The 26,034-nt window shown below is 49.6% G+C and overlaps 1 protein-coding gene across 2 annotated transcripts in view; it reads right to left on the reverse strand.

Moving 5' to 3' along the window:
• The window catches only part of PLAA (phospholipase A2 activating protein), an 84,094-nt gene that overhangs the window by 21,749 nt on the left and 36,311 nt on the right, over positions 1-26,034 (reverse strand). For both annotated transcript variants that reach the window (XM_075316832.1, XM_075316838.1), the window contains exons 7-11: positions 16,656-16,825; positions 15,758-15,915; positions 12,268-12,487; positions 11,429-11,491; positions 386-454 (exon numbers count right to left, since the gene is read on the reverse strand). In XM_075316832.1, coding sequence (XP_075172947.1) covers positions 386-454; positions 11,429-11,491; positions 12,268-12,487; positions 15,758-15,915; positions 16,656-16,825 — 680 coding nt within the window. The remainder of the gene's footprint in view (positions 1-385; positions 455-11,428; positions 11,492-12,267; positions 12,488-15,757; positions 15,916-16,655; positions 16,826-26,034) is intronic.

Below are 26,034 nucleotides of genomic sequence, written 5' to 3' on the forward strand. Positions count from 1 at the left end.
CACTGAATGCTGTGAGGATTCTCCGCTGTGTGAGCGGAGAGTAGCAGTCAGGTGATCATGAGTATACGATATGCATGCTCCGGGCAGAATCCGACAAGGCTGTTTGCAGCCTTGCACAATACACTTACATTGAGCGCGCTGGAAATCTAGTCAAGATTCTGCATATCGCATACTCATGATCACGTGACCGCCGCTCCCAGGAAGAATCTTCATAGCATGCAATGTGCGCAATATGAGTGTTCACAAGTCTTCAGTCGCATAGAGTGACTGCACATTTGTCATTTTAGACCAGACAAGCCCTGTGAAGTCAGCATATACACTAATGCATATAGGCCAGTACGGAAGGGGGTTCTCACAATGATACAAAACTGTTCCTAATAATTACCTGTAAATGGATCTCCTGCCCCTGCAGCAGAAAGGCTTGAAGATGCGCCAGGCGTGTATCTGCTGCCACCTGTAGATGAAAATGTCACACGACAGGCGTCACTGCACCGGAGGGACAAACTACACATTGTATTTTATTCCATGAAGAAGGCTTGTCATAGCAGGGAAGAGCTTCCTTCTAGTGTCCCATTACAGGATGGCATTTTGTGTCTTTAACAAGTCCCCGTAACCAGTCTCTACCATTTCTTGTGCTGAACACTACAGTGGATAATGCCATGGGTGATAAAACAGAATTACTGGAATTTTCTCGCACCATAAAGGAGTGATCACTATAATGACAGTATACTGGAGGCGCAGAAAGCTCACATTCAGTAAAAAGAAAGCAAACTATAACAAAGACAAAAATAACAGGACAGGACGCCGCTACCTGAGAGCCAACCGCAGATTAACCTGCAGCAACCTTTCACAATGTGAACTAAATTGGTTTCTTTGAAGCCGGAGAAGCTTTGATATATGGTTGCTGCCTCATCACCAGTTTCTCACAATTTCCTATTCCCAAGAGACCTAATCAGCCTCCTGTCTTCTGTCCTCCTTCTTCAAAAGGATTCAGAGCCCCCCTGGGAAATGACAACGTCTAACAAGCCTCATATGGAGCAAGTGGAGGATACGGAAGGTACAATTTCACTTGTTTACGGCACTGATCATGGGAATATAGACGCCTGTGACACCCTTACTTTAGGTCTCCCTTTAAAGTTGGTCAGATATGGGTCTGACCTCTGGGAACACTATGCTCTAACTAAAAAGGACCCATACCTCTGGAATCGTATGGTGGATAAGTATATTCACTGGAGATGAGGGAATAAAAGAAAGCAATAACTAGTCACTTTTCCCCTGATGCAGGTCCTTTTTAATAATCTGTCACCAGGTTTTTGCTGCTTCATCTGAGAGCAGCATATGGTAGGGGCAGAGATCCTGAAACGAACCACCTTTATCTTAGATCACTGTGTGCAGCCATTCTGACTTTATCTCAGAATTAAGTGCAGCAGAGCTGGAAGTTATCTCTGCCCACACCAGGCTCTCCATAAAGATTGTACATTGACTGTGAGGTGTCATCAGAGCAGGGGGTATGCATGAGGCACTGAGTCACAACAATGTTAATCACGGAGCAATAAACCCATTAGTATGAGTAAACAATAGCTTGGACATATATGAGAAAAACAGATGTTTTTACTTTAACTCTTGCAGCATGTTGTCCTCAGCTTACATTGCAAATTCCTAGTGACAAATTCCCTTTAAGGGGCATTGTCTTCACAAAAACACATAAATAGCTTATTAACAATATATGCCAGGCACATATCATTGCGGATCCACCTACTGGGACCAGTCCAGATGAAAAGGTTAACTAGTCCCAGTTCCTTGTGTAAAGGTGGCAAAGATTGTTCCCTGTTGCTGGCTTTGAAGTAAATATAGGTGTATATCTTTTGCTTCTGTTTTTATTTTGTGATTTTACAATACAGATGCTTATTTCAATGCTATTTTTCAAGATGGTGTGAAAACTAACAGACAGGATGCCACACCTCTGCTATATATGACCGCAGATGTTTGCCTTGTTTGTGAAATTCTGACTCCACTCCATTATTTGGTTAGTTTTCCCATATGAGCCCTCACAGACAGGGGGTCCTCACTCATTAGGTCATGTTTATTGCTTTTGCCTTCTGTTATGTGTGTAAACCTGTTTTTATAAGTGGAGTGCATCGAATTAATATCACTTTAAAATAAATGCAGTTTGTCACCACTATATGCTTTCAGGTATGTAATTATTGTGGTGACTCTAAAGCTCCTAGCAAGAGAAATACAAAAAGTGATGTAAGGCCGGGGCCACACGGAGCACTAGTGCGATGCTCGCATGACACTCGGCTCGCGCTGGCAGCACAGCCGAGTGTCATGGTAGTATCCATGCGACTGAGGTCCGACTGTGCGAGTGGACCTCAGCTGCGAAGGGAAGGGGGGCGGGCTGGCACTGAGGAGAGGAGGGGAGGGCCAGCGCTGAGGAAAGGCGGGCCGGCATGGAGGAGGGGCTCCGTAGCCGGCTATTGTGATTTTCGCTGTGCACGCACGGTACACCGGTGTACCGCGACTGCAGTGCGATTTCTCTCTCGCCCCATAGACTTGAATGGGTGCGAGAGAAAAGAGTCTCGCATTACAATCGCAGCATGCTGTGATTGTTTTCTCGGTCCGATTAGGCCTGAGAAAATAATCGCTCATGTGCGCTGACACACACGCTAATACTGGTCCGAGTTGAATGCGTTGTTTTATCGCACTCCACTCGCACCGATTTTCTCGCCGTGTGGCTTAGGCTTAACACACAGACTCTGTAGCACACAAAAAGGCAATACAAAAAGCTTGGTATGGTCAAAGAGAGCGACGAGTACTGATATGGGGAAAACAGGGACCAGATGGTGTGAGACCAGCTGGTGTGACTTGTATATGTTAAAGTTAGCACTTCTTTTGTACCTTTATGCAGTTTTACCCACTTTCATTTTTATTTTAGGCCTTATGCACATGGTATATTATTACAGACATGTACAGCCAATGAAGCCTTATGATGGACATATTCTTTCCCAAATGCAATGCTTCCAGCTTTTTCTATGGGATTCATAGGAAATCTGTCAGCAAAGATTAATTAGGGGGTATACAGAATGGTTGCAGAGGAGAATATGTGGATTATTATGACTATGCAGAAGCTCATGCCCTTTTCCTGTTAATATTTCATTATTACTGTACACCTCACCGGTGGATGGCACAAAACTGCTTAGGTTAGTGAGTGACTGCAATGGTCACTTCACTGTTGGAGTAAACTGATCAGAACAGCGATGCCAGATCCACGATGCGTCATTTTGCTGCTAAGAATTTCTGGTATTCCTCTCCTTTAGAAAAAAATAATCTGATACTGGAAAGAAGGGAATTTTGTTTACTTACCGTAAATTCCTTTTCTTCTAGCTCCTATTGGGAGACCCAGACAATTGGGTGTATAGCTTCTGCCTCCGGAGGCCACACAAAGTATTACACTTTAAAAAGTGTAACCCCTCCCCTCTGCCTATACACCCTCCCGTGCATCACGGGCCCATCAGTTTTGGTGCCAAAGCAGGAAGGAGGAAACTTATAAATTGGTCTAAGGTTAATTCAATCCGAAGGATGTTCGGAGAACTGAAACCATGAACCAAAGAACAATTCAACATGAACAACATGTGTACACAAAAGAACAACAGCCCGAAGGGAACAGGGGCGGGTGCTGGGTCTCCCAATAGGAGCTAGAAGAAAAGGAAAAGGAATTTACGGTAAGTAAACAAAATTCCCTTCTTCTTTGTCGCTCCATTGGGAGACCCAGACAATTGGGACGTCCAAAAGCAGTCCCTGGGTGGGTAAAAGAATACCTCGATAAAAAGAGCCGAAAACGGCCCCCTCTTACAGGTGGGCAACTGCCGCCTGAAGGATTCGCCTACCTAGGCTGGCATCTGCCGAAGCATAGGCATGCACCTGATAGTGTTTCGTGAAAGTGTGCAGACTCGACCAGGTAGCCGCCTGACACACCTGCTGAGCCGTAGCCTGGTGCCGCAATGCCCAGGATGCACCTACGGCTCTGGTAGAATGGGCTTTCAGCCCTGAAGGAATCGGAAGCCCAGAAGAACGGTAGGCTTCAAGAATCGGTTCCTTGATCCACCGAGCCAAGGATGACTTGGAAGCCTGCGACCCCTTACGCTGGCCAGCGACAAGGACAAAGAGCGCATCAGAACGGCGCAGGGGCGCCGTGCGAGAAATGTAGAGCCGAAGTGCTCTCACCAGATCTAACAAGTGCAAATCCTTTTCACATTGGTGAACAGGATGAGGGCAAAAAGAAGGTAAGGAGATATCCTGATTGAGATGAAAAGGGGATACCACCTTAGGGAGAAATTCCGGGACCGGACGCAGAACCACCTTATCCTGGTGAAACACCAGGAAGGGGGCTTTGCATGACAGCGCTGCTAGCTCAGACACTCTCCGAAGTGATGTGACTGCCACTAGGAAGGCCACCTTCTGCGAAAGGCGTGATAGAGAGACATCCCGCATCGGCTCGAAAGGTGGTTTCTGAAGAGCCGTTAGCACCCTGTTAAGATCCCAGGGTTCCAGCGGACGCTTGTAAGGTGGGACTATGTGGCAAACTCCCTGCAGGAACGTGCGGACCTGCGGAAGCCTGGCTAGACGCTTTTGAAAAAACACGGAAAGCGCCGATACTTGTCCCTTGAGAGAGCCGAGAGACAAACCCTTGTCCATTCCGGATTGAAGGAAAGAAAGAAAAGTGGGTAAGGCAAACGGCCAGGGGGTAAAACCCTGATCAGCGCACCAGGATAAGAAGATCCTCCAAGCCCTGTGATAGATCTTGGCGGACGTTGGTTTCCTGGCCTGTCTCATGGTGGCAATGACATCTTGAGATAACCCTGAGGACGCTAGGAGCCAGGACTCAATGGCCACACAGTCAGGTTGAGGGCCGCAGAATTCAGATGGAAAAATGGCCCTTGAGACAGCAAGTCTGGTCGGTCTGGGAGTGCCCACGGTTGACCCACCGTGAGGTGCCACAGATCCGGGTACCACGACCTCCTCGGCCAGTCTGGAGCGACGAGGATGGCGCGGCGGCAGTCGGACCTGATCTTGCGTAACACTCTGGGCAGCAGTGCCAGAGGAGGAAATACATAAGGCAGTCGAAACTGCGACCAATCCTGAACTAATGCGTCCGCCGCCAGAGCTCTGTGATCTTGAGACCGTGCCATGAATGCCGGGACTTTGTTGTTGTGCCGAGACGCCATGAGGTCGACGTCCGGCGTTCCCCAGCGGCAACAGATCTCTTGAAACACGTCCGGGTGAAGAGACCATTCCCCTGCGTCCATGCCCTGGCGACTGAGAAAGTCTGCTTCCCAGTTTTCTACGCCCGGGATGTGAACTGCGGAGATGGTGGAGGCTGTGGCTTCCGCCCACAGCAGAATCCGCCGAACTTCTTGGAAGGCTTGACGACTGCGTGTGCCGCCCTGGTGGTTGATGTACGCGACCGCCGTGGCGTTGTCCGACTGTATTCGGATCTGCCTGCCCTCCAGCCACCGCTGGAACGCCTTTAGGGCTAGATACACTGCCCTTATCTCCAGAACATTGATCTGAAGGGAGGACTCTGTCGGAGTCCAGGTTCCCTGAGCCCTGTGGTGGAGGAAGACCGCTCCCCACCCTGACAGACTCGCGTCCGTCGTGACCACAGCCCAGGATGGGGGCAGAAAGGATTTTCCCTTCGACAAAGAAGTGGGAAGAAGCCACCACTGAAGAGAGGTTTTGGCTGCCAGTGAAAGAGAGACGTTCCTGTCTAGGGACGTCGACCTCCTGTCCCATTTGCGGAGAATGTCCCATTGAAGTGGACGCAGATGAAACTGCGCAAAGGGAACTGCCTCCATTGCTGCCACCATCTTCCCTAGGAAGTGCATGAGGCGCCTCAAGGGGTGTGACTGGGCCCGAAGGAGAGAATGCACCCCTGTCTGCAGCGAACGCTGTTTGTCCAGCGGAAGCTTCACTATCGCTGAGAGAGTATGAAACTCCATCCCGAGGTAAGTCAGTGATTGGGTCGGTGTCAATTTTGACTTTGGGAAATTGATGATCCACCCGAACCTCTGGAGAGTCTCCAGAGCAATGGTCAGGCTGTGTTGACATGCCACCCGGGAGGGTGCCTTGACTAGAAGATCGTCTAAGTAAGGGATCACCGAGTGGCCCTGAGAGTGTAGGACCGCCACCACTGCTGCCATGACCTTGGTGAAGACCCGTGGGGCTGTCGCCAGGCCGAAAAGGCAGTGCCACGAACTGAAGGTGTTCGTCCCCGATGGCGAAACGCAGGAAGCGTTGATGCTCTGGTGCAATCGGCACATGGAGATAAGCATCCCTGATGTCGATTGATGCTAGGAAGTCTCCTTGGGACATCGAGGCGATGACAGAGCGGAGAGATTCCATCCGGAACCGTCTGGTTCTCACGTGTCTGTTGAGCAGTTTGAGGTCCAGAACGGGACGGAATGATCCGTCCTTTTTGGCACCACAAACAAGTTGGAGTAAAAACCGCGACCGCGTTCTTGAAGGGGAACGGGGATCAAAACTCCTTCTGCCTTCAGAGTGTTCACCGCCTGAAAAAGTGCATCGGCTCGCTCGGGGGGCGGAGATGTTCTGAAGAAACGAGTCGGAGGACGAGAACTGAGCTCTATCCTGTAACCGTGAGACAGAATGTCTCTCACCCATCGGTCTTGGACATGTGGCCACCAGGCGTCGCAAAAGCGGGAGAGCCTGCCACCGACCGAGGATGCGGTTTGGGGAGGCCGAAAGTCATGAGGAGGCCGCCTTGGAGGCGGTTCCTCCGGCGGTCTTTGTAGGACGTGACTTAGACCGCCATGCAGAAGAGTTCCTCTGGCCCTTCTGTGACCTGTTGGACGTGGAGGAATGGGACCTGGCTGAGGGCCGAAAGGACCGAAACCTCGGTTGTATTTTTCGTTGCTGAGGTCTGTTTGGTTTGGACTGGGGTAAGGACGAGTCCTTTCCCTTGGATTGTTTAATAATTTCGTCCAATTGCTCGCCAAACAAACGGTCGCCAGAAAATGGCAAACCGGTTAAGAACTTCTTGGAAGCAGAGTCTGCCTTCCATTCGCGTAGCCACATGGCCCTGCGGACTGCCACCGAATTGGCGGACGCTACCGCTGTACGGCTCGCAGAGTCCAGGACGGCGTTCATGGCGTAGGACGAAAAGGCTGACGCCTGAGAAGTCAAAGACACAACTTGCGGAGCAGAGGTACGTGTGACCGCATTAATCTCAGACAGACAAGCTGAGATAGCTTGGAGTGCCCACACAGCTGCAAAGGCCGGAGCAAAAGACGCGCCTATGGCTTCATAGATGGATTTCATCAGGAGCTCTATTTGCCTGTCAGTGGCATACTTGAGCGATGAACCATCTGCCACTGATACTACGGATCTAGCCGCCAGTCTAGAGACTGGAGGATCCACCTTGGGACACTGAGCCCAACCCTTAACTACGTCAGGGGGGAAGGGGTAACGTGTGTCATTAAGGCGCTTAGTAAAGCGCTTGTCCGGAAATGCTCTGTGCTTCTGGACAGCATCTCTGAAGTTAGAGTGATCGAAAAACGCACTCCGTGTACGTTTGGGAAACCTAAACTGGTGCTTCTCCTGCTGCGAAGCCGACTCCTCTATAGGTGGAGTTGGGGGAGAAAGATATAGCACCTGGTTGATGGACGCTATAAGGTCATTTACTATGGCGTCCCCTTCAGGTGTATCAAGATTGAGAGCAACGTCAGGATCAGAGCCCTGAGCTGCGACCTCCGCTTCATCCTCCAGAGAGTCCTCATGCTGAGACCCCGAACAGCGTGATGAAGTCGGGGAAGGTTCCCAGCGAGCCCGCTTAGCCGGTCTGGGACTGCGGTCCGTGTCGGAGTCCTCACCGTGGGACCTGGGTGTCACCCCAGGAGCACTTCGCTGCACCGACCGAGAGGGGCCTGGGGGCGATGAACTCACAGTGCCCTGGGCCTGTGTTACCGATCTGGACTGCAAGGCTTCTAGTATCTTAGCAGACCATTTGTCCATAGACTGAGCCATGGATTGTGAAAGCGACTCAGAGAGTTTCTCAACTAACACTGCAAACTCTGTCCCTGCCACCTGGACAGTGGAAGCCGGCGGTTCTACCTGAGCCGAGGGTCCCACCAGTGCCCGAGGCTCCGGCTGAGTGAGTGCCACAGGGGCCGAGCATTGCACACAGTGAGGGTAGGTGGAACCTGCAGGTAACATAGCCCCACAAGAAGTACAGGTTGCAAAATAAGCCTGTGCCTTGGCACCCTTGCTCTTTGCGGACGAAATGCTGTAGTCTCCTCTGAGAATGATCAGTGAGGGTATATAGCCAAAAGCAAAATAATGCGGCCGAACAGAGAAAATGTATACAATATATATATATAATATATATATACACTTCGGCACCCTAGGGGGGCCAGCACCTGGTAACCGGTGTGGCTTACCGACCGCCCAAAGCGGTTGTGTGTCCACCAGATTCCCAGCCTGGGCCTCCCAGAGCTACAGAGCTCGTTCTGAAATCCTCCACCGGCAGAAGTGATTGTAACAATGGCTGCCAGAGTTCTCAGGGGAGGAGGGAGCCGTGGGCGTGACTAATAAAGTGCGGGAATCTGGTGCCCCACAGTGCTCAGTGAGGGGGGAGGAGAACACCTAAGTATGCTCCAGCCCTCACTGCCGACGTCCAGTCGACCGTCCCGCCCTTACCCCTGACTGGCAGGCCCGGGGGCGGGAGTTATGGTACTAGGCCGCAGAAGCCGGGGACTAAATTTAATAACGCGGCCGGCGATCAGGCGCGGTCGGCGCGGTAGTCCCGGTGTCACAGAAAAACAGCAGCCGCTGCAGCGTTGTAACACAGGCGCTCCATGCACCGTCCCCAAGGGGACACAGAGTACCTTTTAGATGCAGGGCCTGTCCCTGATGATACTCAGTCTCCTGTCCGTCAGATTCCCCCAGGGGCTGCGGAGGGAGCCCGGTCCCAGTGAAAGGTGACCGGTTAGGATCCCACTTCTCCCAGAGCCTCTAGGGGATGGGGAAGGAAAACGGCATGTGGCTCCAGCCTTTGTACCCGCAATGGGTACCTCAACCTTGACAGCACCGCCGACTTAGTGGGGTGAGAAGGGAGCATGCCGGGGGCCCCGTGAGGAGCCCTCTTTTCTTCCATCCGATACAATCAGCAGCTGCTGCTGACTAAAATGTGGAGCTTGCGTGAATGTGTGCCTCCTTCAACACAAAGCATAAAACTGATGGGCCCGTGATGCACGGGAGGGTGTATAGGCAGAGGGGAGGGGTTACACTTTTTAAAGTGTAATACTTTGTGTGGCCTCCGGAGGCAGAAGCTATACACCCAATTGTCTGGGTCTCCCAGTGGAGCGACAAAGAAATGCTAAATTATAAATCACCTTGGCTGTACATAAAACACTACCTGCCTTAAAAGGGTTGTCTGGCTAAAAGAAATTATCACCTGTCCACAGGATGGGTGATAAATTAATAATCGATGGGGTCTGACCGATCCGACACACAGATAGGCAGGAATTTTATCCCAGTTACCAAATGGCGCAGTAGATCGGATGCTTGAATGCCTCTCTGCCACTCTATGCATTTGTAGCGCCCCTGGCTGCGTCCGGGTGCTACAGGGAACTGCATACTGTACTGCAGGGTCTACCCTCCTGTGGTTCCAGGTTCCCATCAATAGTGTTACTGACATCCGCACTACAAATCCCAACCACACCTCACACCAGTACTGGACAGACACACCAGTGGGTTGGTCCAGTTGAAGCACGGCTGCCCAGTTAGGTCTCAGGCAGACTGGTGGGAGGGGAGACAAGGAGAACAGAGTTAGCTCTCAAAGAGTGAGGAGCAGGGGAGGCGACAGGTTGGGTCACAGACGGTGGTCTGGGACCACAGGAGTCTGGGACCGGTATTAGGAACACTAGACAGGAGTGTAACAGACGCAGTCTGAGAGGACTATTGGTACCAGAAAGCCCAGCCACCTTACCAGTACTGAGCACGGCAGGGTACAGGACCCTAGATCGGGGAGTAGCTTCAAGTAACCTGATAATTAACCTGTGGAGGATAGTCTCTTTATGAACTTTCCCCAAGAGCTCAAAGATTGGAAGTATCAGCACAATGCAGAGGATAGGGTTCTCCAAAATACACAACCCACTGAAATCCCAAGTGCCAGCCATCAAGAGCACAGCTGCCATACACACGGGTAGCGGGGCCCCGAAAGCTTCAAGCCAAGGGACCACAACTGTAAAACAATTTGTGCACAGAGGCAGGGCTCTGGACTTACCAAGTGACACTGGTGGGAGCGGGACCTGGACGGGCTCCCCCCATAGAGACTGCGGTGCCTAGAGACTTTGGTTTACCATCTGTGTGAGTGTCTGCTTATTCCACCTGATCCAGCACCACGACTACCGCAGTGAGTAATCTGACCCCTGCACCCTGCCTTCCCAAGGCCAAGCCACCCATTCACCAAATCCCTACTATCCGGGGCCTTCCCTACCTGCGGAGGGACTGACACCTGGCTGCCCCATACCATCTGCCCCAGGACTCCCATCGGCAGCGGCGGTACTCCCCCTTACCACAACCTGCAGGTGGGGTCACGAACATTCATCCCCTGTAAATATCCCCTTACATTTGAAGTGGCCGCAAGCCCCCGGGTCCGGAGACCCTCGAGCCACAGCAACCCCGGATCCGAGCAGTTCGACTGCTGCTGGGGCAGCACACATTCTCTAGGGCGCTGATGAAAAGAGCAGAGTTCAGCGGTCAAACATGCTGCTCTGTTTATTTACAGGATAAAATTCCCGGTTCTGCTAAGGCTGCTTTCACACATCCGGTTTGAGCCGTGCGTCTCAATCCGGCTGTGAAACCTATGCAACGGATGCGGTGAAAACACCGCATCCTTTGCATAAGTTTTTTACATGTGGCACGTCCGGTTTTTGCCGCTTGCGGCATGCTACTGAGCATGCGCAGTGGCAAAAACCGCATGCGGCGGCCGGATGCGTTTTTTGCCACATCCGGCATCCATAGGAATGCATTGAGAAAAGCGACGCATCGACCGGATGCGGCGCGATGCGGTTTTTTTTGCCGCACAAAAAACGTGCCAGGCAACGTTCCATCCGGCCGCCGCATCGGCTAAATCTGCCGCATGCGGCAAAAACCGGACCAAACGCAAGGCCATGCGGCACAATGCGGCACTAATTAAAGTCTATGCAGGAAAAACGCAACTGGCAGCAAAAAAAAACTGTTGCGTTTTTCCTGCAAAGTGACGGATTGTGCCGCATAGCAAAAACCGGAGGTGTGAAAGCAGCCTAATCCTTACAGGTCCAAGGTGTTGTACACCAATGATTAACAAGTTGTCTCCCATCCTGTGTATTTGGTGATTGCTAATGCTATACATCTGTCAGAAACTTGCCTGTGAATGGATCTGCACCAGAAGGAATAGAGGATGAACTTCCAGGGATATAACGACCTCCACCTACAAAAGAATCAGCAGATTTTATTTTATCTGGAAAAGAAACATTGCATTCAGATGGGTTGATCAATTACCGTATGCATACACACACGCACACACACGTTTCTATTCTATTATATTGAGTGGTCCTCAAACCAATGAGAACGAGCTTGAAGCTAATACTCCACTGTGCTGCTGTTTTTATCCTAAAGATATATACAGTCCAAAAAATGTTTGGTACTGCACCTCTAATGGGGGACACTTTTCACAAATGTAATTTTTTGTAAAATTAAACATCAAAGCCAACCACATATTTTCCAGAATAGCTAATTATTCCTATGAATTCAACTTAGATCTATACTAAAGGGAATATATGGAGTCTACATTTTCTATAGAGGAAGGGCTTTCACATATTTTTAGATTTAGGCCTTTGTACTTTATATATTATAGAAATACCTCTGAAAATCCAACTACTTTCCTTAAAGGGGCTAGCTATTACTCTTTTAGTGATGGCCTGTCACTAGGATAGGCCATAGATATCTGATCATTGGAAATGTGACACCAGCCGGAAGTTCCCGAAACACAGCAGCGCCGTCACTTCTATGGCACCTGCAGCTGAGTTTTACAGCTTCACCCCCCTATCCAAATGATGACCAGTAAAAATAAAAGTATTGGCAAGGTGGCCAACCCCTTTAATAACAAAATCGCAAGAAGACAGAGCACTGTGTGAGACGAGACCAGCGCACCCACACTCAGCTACGAGTCATCTGACTATCCTGTAACCATATTTCACTATTTACCAGTAAATGGATCGGCAAATCCAGTATTTGTAGCAGCTAGAATCTGTCCTCCAGTATTGTCTATTATAAAATTCGCCACTTGATCCAAGAACATGGGATTGAGATCATTCCTCTGGAGGAAATTGTGTGCCACAAGCCATGGGTCCTCGTTGACATTAAATGGCAGCTTGTAGGAAGGTCCGCTTTCATTCACATCAATCGTAAACACATAGTCATACTCCTGTAACGAGAGGTAAATACAGATTTGTTTAGATGTCACAATACATGATATCTAACACCACTGATGTACAAGGACCACTTACCTACAGAACTATATGAAGTAGACAATCACCGAAGTTGTATTGTGTGATGTAGACAGATCAAGACATCTGGAAGAAGTGAGACCAGCTGCAGCGCTCACTTCCTGCGTATGTCTAATAATGTCCATAGGAAAGTGAAGTGACCACTGATTGGCCGCTGGGATCACATGACATAAGGTCATCTGATCCCCTGGATAGTACTTCCGACACCGCTGGAACGGCACTGGAGGAGAGTCTAAGGGGTACTTTGCACACTATGACATCGCAGGTGCGATGTTGGTGGGGTCAAACCGAAAGTGACGCACATCCGGCGTCGCTGTTGATATCGTAGTGTGCAAATCCTTTATGATATGATTAACGAGCGCAAAAGCGTCGTAATCGTATCATCGGTGTAGTGTCCGACATTTTCATAATTTACCTGCAGTGACGGTACGATGTTGTTCCTCGTTCCCCTGCGGCAGCACACATCACTGTGTGAGAAGCCGCAGAAGCAAGGAACATTTCCTTACCTGCATCACCGCGGCTCACGCCGGCTATGTGGAAGTAAGGAGGTGGGCGGGATGTTTACGTCCCGCTCATCTCCGCCCCTCCGCTTCTATTGGCCGCCTGTCGTGAGACGTCGCTGTGACGCCGCACGACCCGCCCCCTTAGGAAGGAGGCGATTCGCCGGCCAGAGCGACGTCGCAGGACAGGTGAGTGCATGTGAAGCTGCCGTAGCGATAATGTTCACTATGGCAGCTATCACAAGATATCGCAGCTGCGATGGGGGCGGGAACTATCTTGCTCAGCATCGCTAGCATCGGCTAGTGATGTCGCAGCGTACAAAGTACCCCTAAGTGTTATTATTTTACTTGGGGGAAACAGAAGGCGTGAGAAGGTTTTGTCTTGAGTACTGAGCTATTCCTTTAACATTGGAAACTATTTGTTTTGGTAAATTTTATTCACTGCTGATGTATAAAAAGGAATGCCATTGGGATGCCTTACTAATTGCATACGGATGACAGAAGTCCCTTTGTCTGGATAAAAACTGAACGTGTTGTTTTTTTTTTTAACCCCTTAACGACCGCGGGCCGTAAAATTACGTCCTAGCGGTCATAACGTTACTGCCCGCGGTCTGCCGGCAGCATCATGCTGCGATCGGCACACATCTCAGCTGATTTTCACAGCTGAGATGTGTGCCTGCTAGGCACGAGCAGAATCATTATCTGCTCGTGCCGTTTAACCCCTTATATGGCGCTGTCAATATGTGACAGCGCCATTATAAGCGCGATCGCGGTAAACGTTTACTTACCGCCCGATACCGGAAGTCACGTGACGCGATCACGTGACTTCCGATAGTTGTCATGGTAGCACAGGGTCATGTGATGACTCCTGTACTACACCTGACTTGCTTTCACTTTCGCTGTGCCAGCGGCACAGCAAAAGAGAAAGAGAGCGTGTCTGCTGTTTACAGCCTTGTAGCTGTGATCAGCAGATACTGCAGAGCGATCGGATTGCTGATCGCAATAGCCCCCTAGGGGGACTAGTAAAATAAAAAAAAAAAGTAAAAAAAAAAAAGTTTTAAAAAATTAAAAAAAAAAAACAAAAAACCTAAAAGTTCAAATCACCCCCCATTCGCCCTATTGAAAATTAAAGGGTTAAAAAAATAAAAAATATACACACATTTGGTATCGCCGCGTTCAGAAACGCCCGATCAATCAAAATATAAAATCAATTAATCTGGTCAGTAAACGGCGTAGCGGCAAAAAAAAATCCAAACGCCAAAACGACGTTTTTTTGTCGCCACAACTTTTGCGCAAAATGCAATAAGAGGCGATCAAAACATAGCATCTGCGCAAAAATGGTACCGTTAAAAACGTCAGCTCGAGGCGCAAAAAATAAGCCGTCACTGAGCCATAGATCCCGAAAAATGAGAATGCTACAAGTCACGGAATATGGCGTAAAACGTGCGCCACTTTTTTCGGACAAACTTCCAATTGTTTTTTAACCCCTTATATAAAAGTAAACCTATACATGTTTGGTGTCTACGAACTCGCACTGACCTGAGGCATCACACCCACACATCAGTTTTACCACATAGTGAACACAGTGAATAAAATATCTCAAAAACCATAGTGCTATCGCACTTTTTTTGCAATTTTTCTGCATTTGGAATTTTTTTGCCATTTTCCAGTACACTATATGGTAAAACTGATGGTTTCATTTAAAAGTACAGCTCGTTCCGCAAAAAATGAGCCCTACCATGACCATATTGACTGAAAAATAAAAAAGTTATGTCTCTCAGAAAAAGAATGGCGAAAAAAAAAAACGGAAAGCGAAAAATCGGCCGGTCGTGAAGGGGGTTAATACACTCATGTGAACCTAGCATTATTCATAAGACCCGAATACACATGCAAACCTAGCCTTACTCAGAGGACCCTAATACACTCATGTGAACCTAGCCTTATTCAGAGGACCCTAATACACTCATGTGAACCTAGCCTTACTCAGAGGACCCTAATACACTCAAGTGAACCTAGCCTTAGCAGTACTTTGCACGCTGCGACATCGCTAGCCGATGCTAGTGATGCCGAGCGCGATAGTCCCCGCCCCCGACGTACATGTGATATCTTGTGATAGCTGCCGTAGCAAACATTATCGCTACGGCAGCTTCACACGCACTTACCTGCCCTGCGACGTCGCTGTGGCCGGCGATCAGCCTCCTTCCTAAGGGGGCGGGTCGTGCTGCGTCACAGCGACGTCACACGGCAGGCAGCCAATAGAAGCAGAGGGGCGGAGATGAGTGGGACGTAAACATTCCACCCACCTCCTTCCTTCCGCGTAGCCGGTGGACGCAGGTAAGGAGATGTTCCTCGCTCCTGCGGCTTCACACACAGCGATGTGTGCTGCCGCAGGAACGAGGAACAACATCGTATCTCCTACTCCTCCTTACTCAGAGGACCCTAATACACTCATCTGAACCTAGCCTTATTCAGAAGACCCTAATACACATGTGAACCTAGCCTTATTCAGATGACCCTAATACACTCATATGAACCTAGCCTTATTCAGAAGACCCTAATACACATGTGAACCTAGCCTTATTCAGAAGGCCCTAATACACTCATGTGAACCTAGCCTTACTCAGATAACCTTATTACATTCCAGAAGATCACGTGACTTTATGTAGCAGAGCAGTAATGTCTACATACTTTTCCTTCATAGAGAACTTTTCCAGAAGTTTGCTGAGTAGCTCCAGAAGAGCCAACCACATCCCCAATTTTGAGCCAGCGTCCTTCGCTAACACTCCACTGGTAGGCTTCCACTTTGCCATCTACATTCACCAGACGAGTCTGCCCTTCCTTTGTGCCTGTAAGAAAGGAATTGGTACAAAGCTTGCCATCATTTATTTCACATCACTGCATGAATAAATCCTATATTCCATGTGAGAATATAGGATTTTAGGAAAAATATGTGCTACCTGACAGTGTATGGGCAAAATGAGCCGGTCTGGTCTACAAGTGCTAATAACTGGAAAAACACCACACTGCTGCATAGTGGATGAAGAACAGCAGAAACTTCAATAAAATCAGAAAATCCTTCTTTTTTTCCAATTTCTACAAACCAGCACCATTTCTACCTCTTGTGATCAAACCTTCTCCAGCTTGATCACAAGAAGCAAGGTAAGGGGGGTACACTGAAATGATAAGTCTATTTCCAATTTTAACGTAAAATGTTAATTAATACGGATGATCGAATACCATAAATATTCGGCTTTGCGAATATCTGACGAATAGGTCACCGCTATGCGAATATTCGATGCGCAATGTAAGTCTATGGGAAGCCCGAATAGTTCCGAATAGTTGTTATTCGGGTTTCCCATAGACTTACATTGCGCATCGAATATTCGCGAATAGTGATGACCTATTCGCTGAATATTCGCAAAGCCGAATATTTGTGGTATTCGATCATCCCTATTAATTAAATATCACTACCACACCTAACAGTGGTGTGTATTGTATTTTATGCTTTTTGGACATTTGAAAAATATAGTTGGTAGGGGTGCCCCATTGACAAAAAATGCTGCACTAAGGCTATATGCACACTTACCGGGTTCACTGAGATGCTCTTTTCCTGGAAGTTCCTCTAGTTTAATGTCCCCCAGGTTACCAGTTTTAGGATCAATAATAGCTTGGGACAGTTCATCTTCAAAAGCCTGGATTTCCTCAGCACTGGCCGTGCGTTCCTGGGATTTTGTGAACACCCGGATAAGGCCATCACTAAAGTAATGCAGACACAGCACATTTACAAGCCAGAAACATTGCCATTAACATAGAATATAAACTTACAGCAACATTACTATTGATCCTTCCCTAAATGATTATCATGGGCGATTGCTGACTGCTGGGTTCACCGGGTTGTGTGGTTGAGCACAGCGGTGTAAACATATGCCCCTATATGACATACGCAGACTGCCACCCTTACAAATATGCTAAATGTTTTATTTCGAAATGGAATATACACATGGCATTACAATGAGGGATCAGTGGTTTGCATTTATGGAATATCAATAGGGTACGCAAGAAATGGCCAACATCTTGTTCCCACCGCTGGAATCCAAAAACAGGACCTCATCTCATGTCAGGAATGGAGAGGAGATCATACACGTGCATCACGTGCATATTTAGGGCTGTTGATGCCAAAGACCCCCCCTCCCCCCCAAAAAAAAAAAAAAAAGTCAAAAATCACATTTTGTTTTTTTTTCTACCACTCCAGGAGAAAAAGTAGTAAAAGTTAAACAGTACATTTTATGTAACAAAACAAATTTCTCATTGGGCACAAAACAACCAGCAATATATTATACGATATATGAAAAAATGAAAAAAGAAACAAATAGCTATATTTTTAAAGTACCACTCGAGTGTTTTGTTTTTTCAGCGACACTCCAGTCCCTTGGCCCATCTTGTATCTGTATCTTTTGACTGGCTGGAAGTCAGAAGTTACGTCACAAGCGACCAATGCATTTCTATAAGAGCCTGACAGACTTGTATTTATTTGGACCGCTGACTTACTTCATAAAACACTGGAGCTGCCAGAAGGTCACAAATTGCAAGAGACTGCCTAGAGTGACCCTGTAAACTAATATTATTGTTTTCACATATTTCCAGCTGCAAACTATCAAAGACAGCCATCAGGACAGGTTGACAGAAGACACGCTGCTACAGACAGACGTTTTTCACTGACGTTGTTAAAAGCGCTTATGTCCCTCCGAGTGCCGTGATTCATGGCACACGTGGGTTGTCCATGTGCAATCCGTGAGACATGATCAGTCATACGTGATTGCACATAGTGATCAACTCACCTGTCCCCGCTCCTGCTGTCTGTGGTGCTGAACTCTTCGGCTCTGCTGTGTTTCCGCCCCCGCTGCAGCTACTGCTGGGTCAGGTGTGGCTGCAGACATGAATATGCATGAGAATAAGGCCTCTTTCACACATCAGTTTTTTGCCATCAGTCAAAATCCGTCATTTTGTGGAAAAAACGGATCTAGCGCTGGATCCGATTTTTTTTCTCAATGACTTGTATCAGCGACGGATTGCGACAGATAGCCTCACGTTACATCCGTCGTGTGACGGATCCGTTGTGTGACAGATCAGTCATAAAATGTTTGTCTGGCCGACGTCCACATGAACATTTTTTGTCTACGTCGAAAAAACGGACAGCGACGGATCCGTCAGCGTCCATCGTTTGTTATAATAGAAACCTATGGGCGCAGGATCCGTCGCAATCCGTAAAATGACGGATTCCATCGACGTATCCGTTTTTTTCAACCGAGCATACTCATATGAGATGTAAATTCATTTCTGGTCAGAAAAAAAAGTGAAAAAAGTGGTACGACGGATCCGTTTTTTTTTTGTTTTTTTTTTACAGGATCCATCACATCAGTTTTACCACACTCTGCAACAGATCCGATGCATCAGTCACAAAACGGATTGTAACTGATGGAAAAGAAGGGAATTTTGTTTACTTACCGTAAATTCCTTTTCTTCTAGCTCCAATTGGGAGACCCAGACAATTGGGTGTATAGCTACTGCCTCCGGAGGCCACACAAAGCACTACACTTAAAAGTGTAAGGCCCCTCCCCTTCTGCCTATACACCCCCCGTGGGATCACGGGCTCCTCAGTTTTAGTGCAAGAGCAAGAAGGAGGAAAGCCAATAACTGGTTTAAAAAACAAATTCAATCCGATGAAACATCGGAGAACTGAAACCATTCAACATGAACAACATCTGTACCCGAAAAAACAAAAATCCCTAAGAAAACAGGGCGGGTGCTGGGTCTCCCAATTGGAGCTAGAAGAAAAGGAATTTACGGTAAGTAAACAAAATTCCCTTCTTCTTTATCGCTCCTAATTGGGAGACCCAGACAATTGGGACGTCCAAAAGCAGTCCCTGGGTGGGTAAAATAACACCTCGTGATAGGGCCGTAAAAACAGCCCTTTCCTACAGGTGGGCAACCGCCGCCTGAAGGACTTGTCTACCTAGGCTGGCGTCCGCCGAAGCGTAGGTATGCACCTGATAATGCTTGGTAAAAGTGTGCAGACTCGACCAGGTAGCCGCCTGGCACACCTGCTGAGCCGTAGCCTGGTGCCGTAATGCCCAGGACGCACCCACGGCTCTGGTAGAATGGGCCTTCAGCCCTGAGGGAACCGGAATCCCAGCAGAACGGTAGGCTTCAAGAATTGGTTCCTTGATCCACCGAGCCAGGGTGGATTTGGAAGCTTGCGACCCTTTACGCTGACCAGCGACAAGGACAAAGAGTGCATCCGAGCGGCGCAGAGGCGCCGTGCGGGAAATGTAGATTCTGAGTGCTCTCACCAGATCCAACAAATGCAAATCCTTTTCACATTGATGAACTGGATGAGGACACAAAGAAGGTAAGACGATATCCTGATTGAGATGAAAGGGGGATACCACCTTAGGGAGAAACTCCGGAATCGGGCGCAGAACCACCTTGTCCTGGTGAAACACCAGGAAGGGAGATTTGCATGACAGCGCTGCTAGCTCGGACACTCTCCGAAGAGACGTGACCGCTACTAGAAAAACCACTTTCTGTGACAGGCGAGAAAGGGAAACATCCCTCATAGGCTCGAAAGGCGGCTTCTGGAGAGCAATTAGAACCCTGTTCAGATCCCAGGGCTCTAACGGCCGCTTGTAAGGAGGGACGATATGACAAACCCCTTGCAGGAACGTGCGTACCTGAGGAAGTCGTGCTAGGCGTTTCTGAAAAAATACAGACAGCGCTGATACTTGTCCTTTAAGGGAGCCTAGCGACAAACCTTTTTCCAAACCGGATTGCAGGAAGGAAAGAAGAGTAGGCAATGAAATGGCCAGGGAGAGACTCCCTGAGCAGAGCACCAAGATAAGAATATCTTCCACGTCCTGTGGTAGATCTTGGCGGAGGATGGTTTTCTAGCCTGTCTCATGGTGGCAATGACCTCTTGAGATAATCCTGAAGACGCTAGGATCCAGGACTCAATGGCCACACAGTCAGGTTCAGGGCCGCAGAATTCCGATGGAAAAACGGCCCTTGGGACAACAAGTCTGGTCGGTCTGGAAGTGCCCACGGTTGGCCTACCGTGAGGTGCCAGAGATCCGGATACCACGACCTCCTCGGCCAGTCTGGAGCGACGAGGATGGCGCGGCGGCAGTCGGACCTGATCTTGCGCAGCACTCTGGGTAACAGTGCCAGAGGTGGGAACACATAAGGTAGCCGGAACTGCGACCAATCTTGAACTAAGGCGTCCGCCGCCAGAGCTCGGTGATCGTGAGACCGTGCCATGAAAGCCGGGACCTTGTTGTTGTGCCGGGACGCCATTAGGTCGACGTCCGGCATCCCCCAGCGGCGACAGATCTCCTGAAACACGTCCGGGTGAAGAGACCATTCCCCTGCGTCCATACCCTGGCGACTGAGGAAGTCTGCTTCCCAGTTTTCCACGCCTGGGATGTGAACTGCGGATATGGTGGATGCCATGTCTTCCACCCACGTCAGAATCCGCCGGACTTCCTGGAAGGCTTGCCGACTGCGTGTTCCTCCTTGGTGGTTGATGTATGCCACCGCTGTGGAGTTGTCCGACTGAATTCGGATTTGCTTGCCTTCCAGCCACTGCTGGAAGGCTTGTAGGGCAAGATACACTGCTCTGATTTCCAGAACATTGATCTGAAGGGTGGACTCTTGCTGAGTCCACGTACCTTGAGCCCTGTGGTGGAGAAAAACTGCTCCCCACCCTGAAAGACTCGCGTCTGTCGTAACCACCGCCCAGGATGGGGGTAGAAAGGACTTTCCTTTTGACAATGAGGTGGGAAGAAGCCACCACCGAAGAGAATCCTTGGCCGCCTGAGAAAGAGAGACGTTGCTGTCGAGGGATGTCGACTTCCCGTCCCATTGGCGGAGAATGTCCCAATGTAGTGGACGCAGATGAAACTGCGCGAAAGGGACTGCCTCCATTGTTGCTACCATCTTCCCTAGGAAGTGCATGAGGCGTCTCAAGGGGTGTGACTGGCCTTGAAGGAGAGATTGCACCCCTGTCTGTAGTGAACGCTGTTTGTCCAGCGGAAGCTTCACTATCGCTGAGAGAGTATGAAACTCCATGCCAAGATATGTTAGCGATTGGGTCGGGGTCAGATTTGACTTTGAAAAGTTGATGATCCACCCGAAACTCTGGAGAGTCTCCAGCACAACGTTCAGGCTGTGTTGGCATGTCTCTTGAGAGGGTGCCTTGACCAGTAGATCGTCCAAATACGGGATCACAGAGTGACCTTGAGAGTGCAGGACTGCTACTACTGCTGCCATGACCTTGGTGAAGACCCGTGGGGCTGTCGCCAGCCCGAAAGGCAGAGCTACGAACTGAAGGTGTTCGTCTCCTATAACGAAGCGTACAAAACGCTGATGCTCTGGAGCAATCGGCACGTGGAGATAAGCATCCTTGATGTCTATTGATGCTAGGAAATCTCCTTGAGACATTGAGGCGATGACGGAGCGGAGGGATTCCATCCGGAACCGCCTGGTTTTCACGTGCTTGTTGAGCAGTTTTAGATCCAGAACGGGACGGAAAGACCCGTCCTTTTTTGGCACCACAAACAAATTGGAGTAAAAACCGTGACCTTGCTCCTGAAGAGGAACAGGGGTCACCACTCCTTCTGCCTTTAGCGTGCACACCGCTTGCAGAAGAGCATCGGCTCGGTCGGGAGGTGGAGAAGTTCTGAAGAATCGAGTTGGAGGACGAGAACTGAACTCTATCCTGTACCCGTGAGACAGAATGTCTCTCACCCAACGGTCTTTGACCTGTGGCAGCCAAATGTCGCCAAAGCGGAAGAGCCTGCCACCGACCGAGGATGCGGAGAGAGGAGGCCGAAAGTCATGAGGAAGCCGCCTTGGTAGCGGGTCTTCCGGCTGTCTTTTTTGGGGCGTGACTGAGCCCGCCAAGAATCTGAGCTCCTCTGATCCTTTTGAGTCCTTTTGGACGAGGAGAATCGGGACCTGCCCGAGCCTCGAAAGGACCGAAACCCCGACTGTCCCCTCCTCTGTTGGGGTTTGTTTTGTCTGGGCTGAGGTAAGGATGAATCCTACCCTTGGACTGTTTAATGATTTCATCCAAACGCTCACCAAACAGTCGGTCACCAGAAAATGGCAAACTTGTTAAGCACTTTTTGGAAGCAGAATCTGCCTTCCATTCCCTTAACCACAAGGCTCTGCGTAAAACCACGGAGTTGGCGGACGCCACTGCCGTACGGCTCGTAGAGTCCAGGACCGCATTAATCGCGTAAGACGCAAATGCAGACATTTGAGAGGTTAAGGATGCCACCTGCGGAACAGATGTACGTGTGACCGTGTCAATCTGTGTAAGACCAGCTGAAATAGCTTGGAGTGCCCATACGGCTGCGAATGCTGGAGCAAACGACGCGCCGATAGCTTCATAGATGGATTTCAACCAGAGCTCCATCTGTCTGTCAGTGGCATCTTTAAGTGAAGCCCCATCTTCCACTGCAACTATGGATCTAGCCGCAAGCCTGGAGATTGGAGGATCCACCTTGGGACACTGGGTCCAGCCCTTGACCACGTCAGGGGGAAAGGGATAACGTGTATCCTTAAGCCGTTTGGAGAAACGCTTATCTGGATAAGCGTGGTGTTTCTGGACTGACTCTCTAAAGTCAGAGTGGTCCAGAAAAGTACTTAATTTACGCTTGGGATACCTGAAATGGAATTTCTCCTGCTGTGAAGCTGACTCCTCCACTGGAGGAGCTGGGGGAGAAATATCCAACATTCTATTGATGGACGCTATAAGATCATTCACTATGGCGTCACCATCAGGAGTATCCAGATTGAGAGCGGTCTCAGGATCAGAATCCTGATCAGCTACCTCCGCCTCATCATACAGAGAGTCCTCCTGCTGGGACCCTGACCAGTGTGATGAAGTCGAGGGCCGCTCATAGCGAGCTCGCTTAGGCTGTCTGGGACTGTCGTCCGTGTCAGAGCCTTCACCCTGGGATGCATGGGACACCCCCGGAGCCCGGAGCTGTTCCAACTGAGGGGGACCAGGGAGCAATGATTTAACAGTGCCCATGGTCTGAGTTACTGGTCTAGACTGCAAAGTTTCTAGAATTTTAGTCATAGTCACAGACAATCTATCCGCAAAAACTGCAAACTCCGTCCCCGTCACCTGGACAGTATTCACAGGTGGTTCTCCCTGGGTCACCTCTAGCAGAGGCCCCGGCCGAGCAAGTGCCACAGGGGCCGAGCACTGCACACAATGGGGGTTAGTGGAACCTGCCGGTAGAGTAGCCTCACATGCGGTACAAGCAGCATAGAAAGCCTGTGCCTTGGCACCCTTGCTTTTTGCGGATGACATGCTGTTGTCTCCTCTGAGTAATCTAGGAGGGTATATAGCCAAGAATCACCAGCGACCGTACAGTGCAATGTATAGCATGCAAGCATAAAAATACAAATGTACACTTCGGCACTAGTGGGGTCAGCACCAGAGGTGCCGCTTACCGCCCGCGCAAACGCGGGTGTGTGGTCGCCAGAATCCCGTGTCTGGGTCTCCCAGAACTTGTCTCCCCTCTCCAGCTCAGACTGCACACAGGAATGGCTGCCGGCGTTCTGTGAAGAGGGGCGGACCGTGGGCGTGCCTCAGACAAAGTGCGGGAAACTGGCGTCCCACTGTGCCCAGTGTGAGGGCTGGAGTATGTAAAGTAGACTCCAGCCCTCTGCGCTGATGTTCTGTACAGCGTCCCGCCCTTCCCCTGACTGGCAGGCCTGGGGGCGGGAACGAAGCGAAACTAGGCCGCAAAAGCCGGGGACTCGAGTAATAAGCGCGGCCGTCATATATGCACGGCCAGCGCGGAAGTCCCCGGCGCACCACAAGTCCCAGCCGCGCCGCAGCGTAAACTGACAGCAGCGGCCGGCGTGGCAGTTCCCAATACATTAACTCACTCAGCAGAGCTGTAGTGAGTAGTGGCACAAGCGCGCAGCGCTGTTGTCCCCGGCGCACTAACACACCCAGCAATGCTGCAGTGTGTCTGCGTGCGGTCTGTACGGGGACACAGAGTACCTTGACGTAGCAGGGCCATGTCCCTGACGATACTCAGCTCCATATCCAGCAGATTCCCCAGCGGCTGTGGATGGAGCACGGTCTCAGTGCCTGGAGACCGGTAAAATCCCACTTCACCCAGAGCCCTAAGGGGGATGGGGAAGGACGCAGCATGTGGGCTCCAGCCTCCGTACCCGCAATGGGTACCTCAACCTTAACAAACACCGCCGACAAAAGTGGGGTGAGAAGGGAGCATGCTGGGGGCCCTAGTATGGGCCCTCTTTTCTTCCATCCGACATAGTCAGCAGCTGCTGCTGACTAAACAGTGGAGCTATGCGTGGATGTCTGACCTCCTTCGCACAAAGCATGAAAACTGAGGAGCCCGTGATCCCACGGGGGGTGTATAGGCAGAAGGGGAGGGGCCTTACACTTTTAAGTGTAGTGCTTTGTGTGGCCTCCGGAGGCAGTAGCTATACACCCAATTGTCTGGGTCTCCCAATTAGGAGCGATAAAGAAAAAACGATGTGTGAAAGAGGCCTAAGCAGCCAGCTCTGAAGCAGCAGCCAGCAGAGGCGGGAGACAAGCAGCGCTGAAGAAGGCGAGTTAAAAATGCTTTTTATTTTCAATGACCATGTTTTTCTGGTGAGTGTTTCACGGACCACACCACAGTGTAATCCGTGGGACATCAGTGATGCCAGAAAAAAATGGACATGTCTCTGTGCGGCAATCACGGACATGCGTGTACGCTGCATGGAGACACGGTCAGTGAGAAATCACTGATGTGTGAGCAGACCCATTGATTATAATGGGTCTGCATATGTCAGTGATTCTGGTACATATAAAAACTAGCACATATGTACCAGAATCACTGACGTCTGAAACAGGCCTTAAAGTGATGTTAGAGTAAGGGTACCGTCACACTTTAGCGACACTCCAGCGATCCCACCAGCGATCGCTGGTGCGTCGCTACATGGTCGCTGGTGAGCTATCAGGCAGATCTCACCAGCGATTAGTGACCAGCCCCCAGCGGCGCGTGGAAGCGATGCTACGCTTGGTAACTAAGGTAAATATCGGGGTAACCAAGCGCTTGGCTACCCGATATTTACCCATGTTACCAGCGCATACAGCTTAGCGCTGGCTCCCTGCACTCCTAGCTAGAGTACACATCGGGTTAATAAGCAAACCGCTGTGCTTATTTACCTGATGTGTACTCCAGCTACGTGTGCAGGGAGCCGGCATTGGCAGTCTGAGAGCGTCGGACGCTAGTAACCAAGGTAAATATCGAGTAACTAAGAAAGGGCTTCCCTTGCTTACCCGATATTTAGCTTGGTTACAGCTTACCGCAGGCTGCTAGACGCCGGCTCCTGCACATTCAGATCGTTGCTCTCTCGCTGTCACACACAGCGATGTGTGCTTCACAGCAGGAGAGAAACGTCCAAAAAATGAACCAGCACTGTGTGTAACGATCAGTGATCTCACAGCAGGGGCCGCATCGCTGCTCAGTGTCACACACAGAAAGATCGCTAATGAGGTCACTGGTGCGTCACAAAAACCGTGACTCAGTAGCGATCTCGCTATGTGAGAAGTACCCCTATGTTCCTGTGAAGCAGAGGAACAGAATGAGTAAGCGCAACTAATCTTCTCACTCAGCCCCACAGGTTTACAGCTGGGTACAAAGCAGGACTGAAGCGGAAGAGAAAAAAAACACTTCTTGGCTGACTGAGAAGAACAGACTTTTTCTCCTACTTCAGGCCTGGTTAGTTATAAACCTAACATACAAGTGCATCTCAATAAATTAGAATATCATCAAAAAATTAATTTATTTCACTAATTCAATGCAAAAAGGGAAACACATATTATATAGAGAGTCATTACACACAGAGGGATATATTTCAAGTGTCTA

Source organism: Anomaloglossus baeobatrachus, chromosome 1, assembly GCF_048569485.1.
Source record: "Anomaloglossus baeobatrachus isolate aAnoBae1 chromosome 1, aAnoBae1.hap1, whole genome shotgun sequence".
Classification (NCBI taxonomy): Eukaryota; Metazoa; Chordata; class Amphibia; order Anura; family Aromobatidae; genus Anomaloglossus; species Anomaloglossus baeobatrachus.